General features: G+C 42.2%; 1 protein-coding gene across 1 annotated transcript; it reads left to right on the forward strand.

The window, feature by feature from the left end:
* The first annotated feature begins 231 nt into the window (after positions 1-231).
* LOC107198204 (alpha-tectorin-like) lies at positions 232-3,717 on the forward strand. Its single transcript, XM_033520501.1, is given in 7 exon segments — positions 232-769; positions 1,471-1,524; positions 1,616-1,651; positions 1,961-2,088; positions 2,820-2,945; positions 2,947-3,105; positions 3,242-3,717. Coding segments are annotated over 6 exon segments (816 nt in total). The 5' UTR covers positions 232-769; positions 1,471-1,487; the 3' UTR covers positions 3,572-3,717.
* Positions 3,718-4,182: the final 465 nt, after the last annotated feature.

Consider the following 4,182-nt stretch of genomic DNA (forward strand, 5'->3'; position numbering starts at 1 on the left):
TTGAAATGCCAGGTAAATGAGGAACAAGAATTTTTTTCCATAGAATAAAGAGAATAAGAGGTTTTTTCCCTTAAAAAAACCCTAACAACAGAGATATTAACTTATTTTTAGAAGAAACAAAGAAACCACACTGAAAATTATGGTGGTTTAAAGGGTTATTTTTTCTTCCAAAAAGTAGAATTCCAGTGTATAAGGACATTTTTTTTTCTTCCTGGACAAAAAAAGGCCAAAGTACATAATAATGATTTTTCTCAGCCTCAAATAGCAACAAAAAAGTCCTCAACATCCCAAATAAACAGGGATAATCTATTTTCTTCCCCATAATAAAAAAAGGAGATAAAGGATCTATAATTTAAAATTATTTGAAAAGTACATTTTTGTTTCAAATAATTAAGTCAGGGATGAAAGCTGAAAGTTTGGAAAGGGGCACAAACCCCACACAGGATGAGGAGGAATCCAGAGGTGTCTCCAGAACTCCAAAATTATTGAAGTCTTTGCTGTGCTTAAAAAAATACATCTGGAAGAAAAATACATTTGGAGGAGCCCAAAATCCCTAACACATGATTATAGCCTCAACACGTGATTAAATTCCCCTTCCTAAAGAATCCTGGGAGAGCTCAGAGAGATTGCATGAGTGGAAAGCTGGCAAATTCCTTGTTTCCATGGTTTTTGTTTTGATAATGAAAGCAGCAGGACAAGGCAAAAGCCAGCATTTGAGGATGTTTGAGCTCATTTTCAGGCTGCAGTTCTTCACGACATTGAATTCCAGGTGAGGAATATTTATTCCAGTGGGATTTTGGTATTCCTTGGAATACTGTCTCTTTAAAATCCTTATTTTTCATTAATTTAAGGAAGATTTGTGCCTTTAGATGACTTATAAATGCATGAAAAAATGTAAATAATCCTCATTTTATTCAGAATAAAAGGCAAAAAATCCTGAATTTGAGCACAGAAGGGGAAAAATTTCTTCATTCATACAAACAGCAAAAACTGAAGTTTCAATTAAATAAAAATTAAATAAAACCCCAAATAAATAGAAGTAAAAACAGCATTAATTTGAAAACTCTATTAAATAAAAAGGCAATGTATTTAGAATTAAAAGTTGAAATGAAATTAAATAATGTTCACTTAAAATTTTCAATTAAAATTCAATCATAATGAATTAAAAATTAAATAAAAAATTTAAATCTCTTGAATTAAATTATATTAATACTTTAAAATGTACTATAATTAAATTAAAAAGCCAACTTTTCAAAAACTTTAATTATTTTTTAAAATGTCTAAAGTACCACACATACACACAGCCCTCCCCACAAAATTCCTGGAAAAAGTGTGTGTTTAGTGTTTTAATGTGATTTTTTTTGCCTCTGGAACTTCATTTTACTGCATTATCTCTTTTGGGGAGGGTCGTTGGTTTGCTTTTTGGGCTATATTTATAGGTTTTTTTTCAAGATTTCTTGTTTTTTACAGTTATTTTAGGGTCAAGGATGTCACCCTCTGGTGTTTTCTTCCTCCTAATATTAGGTAAATGTTTACTTCTGAAAAAGTGTTGTTATTTTCATACCTCTTGGACAAATGATTAATCAACTCATTTTCCTTCCTATTTCTTCTTCAGTTTCCATGGTGGACATCAAAACCTCACCTGAAAAAGGTGAATTTTGGGGGCTTTGCCCTAAAAAAACATTATTTATACCTAAATCAAACTTTATCCAACCCACATCATAACATTTTCCCACTATTCTCCCAAAACCTATTTGTTCCCCATGTAATTCCACTGGGGTCATTCCCATTAACCCCAGTTTCACCATGAAAACCCAAGAGAAGACACATCCATTTTCAGATAACCAAGACCACGGGAACCTCAAATTTGGTTGGTTACCCCCCCCCCCCACCCCCCCAAAAAATCTATGTATTTGGGTAGGAATTTGGGGGCAGTTCCCAAATCCAATTTTTCCCATAGGATGCCTGCTCTATTCCTATGGGACACACCAGGAGGATGAAAGCAACCCCAAACACGATGATGGGACATCCGAGATCACCCCCTCCGTTCCCTTCACCTTCTATGGGAAAACATACCAAACTGTGTTTGTAGGTCACCCCAAATTCCATATTTTTCAGAAATTCCTCCATTTTTCCAAATTTTTGCTCCATTTCTACTTAATTTTTCACTCATGTATGTGGGTGAGTGTCTGTGTGTATGTGTGTGTATCCCCTCAAAATCAACCCTTCTTAAATTCATAGTGGGTTTTATCCTTGGGCACTGAAACATCTTCAGATGGGTGGGGAACTTGAGGGGCTGGTGGTATTGGGAGGGTTGAAGGAGCTTGGGAGGTTCTGAGGATGGTGGGTCATGGTGTGGTCCATGGTCATATGGCTGGTGGGTCTTGGGGCAGTTGGTTGTTTTTGGATCTTCCCATGTTGGGTAGATCTTGGGGTATGTGGGATCTTGGTGGGTGTTGTGGAATCACGTGGGTGGTGGATTTTTGAGGGTCCTTGAGGGGTGCGTCTTGGGGGGATTGGTGGGTCTTGGGAGGTTCCTGGGGGTGGTTGCTGTTAGGGGGTTCTATGGATCTGATGTTTGGGGGGTCCTGTGGGTGGTGTGTTCTTGGGAGGTTGAGGGATCTTGAGGGGTTCTTTGGGTGTTGTGGGATCCTGTGGGTGAAGGTTCCTGTGGATGGTGGGTCTTGGGGGAGTCCTGTGTGTGGTGGATTTTGGGGTGTTGATACATGTTGAGGGTCCCTATGGATGGTGGTCCTTCTCAAGGACCACACAACCCAAGTCAAGCTGTTGCAGCCACCTGCTCCTGGTGTCACCTCCAGGTGAATAACAATGGGGTGATCTCCTTCGATGAGCCCATCAAACAATACACCCCTGACCCCTTCCCTCTGGTGGATGGGCACCCTTTCATGGCTCCATACTGGGCAGATGTGGAAAATGTGTGGACAACGTGGGGACATCTTCTACCACCAGACCACCGACGCGGTGCTGTTGGAGGACATCAGCCAAGACATCAGCCAGTACTTCCCCAAAAGCCCCTTCACCACCACCTGGGCCTTGGTGGCCACTTGGGACCCCATGGCCTACTATGGCTCCACCTCTGAAAAGGTGAGGTCCATGGTCCATGGGGCTTGAAGGTCACTCAAGTGCCCATTGGCATTTGTCAACACACCTATCTTTGACCTCCTAAACCCATCCATTACCTTCATGACTCATTCTTGACCTCTGAGACCTTTCTCCATAGGGCAACACCTTCCAGGCTGTGCTGACCACTGACTCCAAGATGTTTTATACCACCCTCAACTACTGGGACATCCAGTGGACCACATGGGCAGCAAGTAATGGGGATGCTGAAACAGGACTTGGTGGGACCCCAGCACATGTTGGTGGGGAGGGTGAAGGAGGAGGGGGAGGTTGTCCCACTCCATGTTCTGAGGATGATGGTGATGAAGGTCAGGGATTGGCCCACCCATTTCCTGGGGATGATAATGATCATGGTCATGATGAAGGTCCAGGATTGGCCCACAACATTTTTGGGGAGGTCAAGTTTTCCAGTCCCATCTTCTGGAGATGATGATGATGAAGTTTAGAGGGTGGCCCATCCCAGCTATTGGATATGGATGCTAAATCTGAACCAGAGTGCCTGTAGTTATTACAGGCCACATAGCTCTCAGTCGTGCCTGAGAGCTAACCTGAGAAATTCATGGGAGGATTTAAAAACAATCCTCAAAGACAGAAAACAGCCCTTGCAGGTGTTATTGTCTGTCTCTTGTTTTCTTTGCAGGAGAAAGTCAGGGGGTGGTGTGCACCACTGACCAATGATGGTGATGTAGCAGTTTACTAACCAATAAGAGTTTCCTCTCTGTACTTTCCACGTATCGGACTATAAAGAGACCCGAAGCAATAAACTAGAAAAATTCTCCTGTTCTGACTCCATGAGAGTCTGTGTCGTCTCTACCCAGCCGTTCCTAATAGAGCGACATCTGGTGACTGCGACGTGATGTGCATCTAGTAACCCTCGAGGTCTGATAACAACCAGCATGACGTGAATCTGCTAAACCGCCGAGGGTAAGCAGTGAGCGGGCAAAGAGCCAGCCCTTCCCCCCAGAGGGGTAAGTGGAAATTCTCCCGGGCTTTCCTAGAGAGAGCTGGTTTTGAAACCAATGGGATAGTGGAGCCCTGCCG

This window comes from Parus major, chromosome Z, assembly GCF_001522545.3.
Source record: "Parus major isolate Abel chromosome Z, Parus_major1.1, whole genome shotgun sequence".
NCBI lineage: Eukaryota > Metazoa > Chordata > Aves > Passeriformes > Paridae > Parus > Parus major.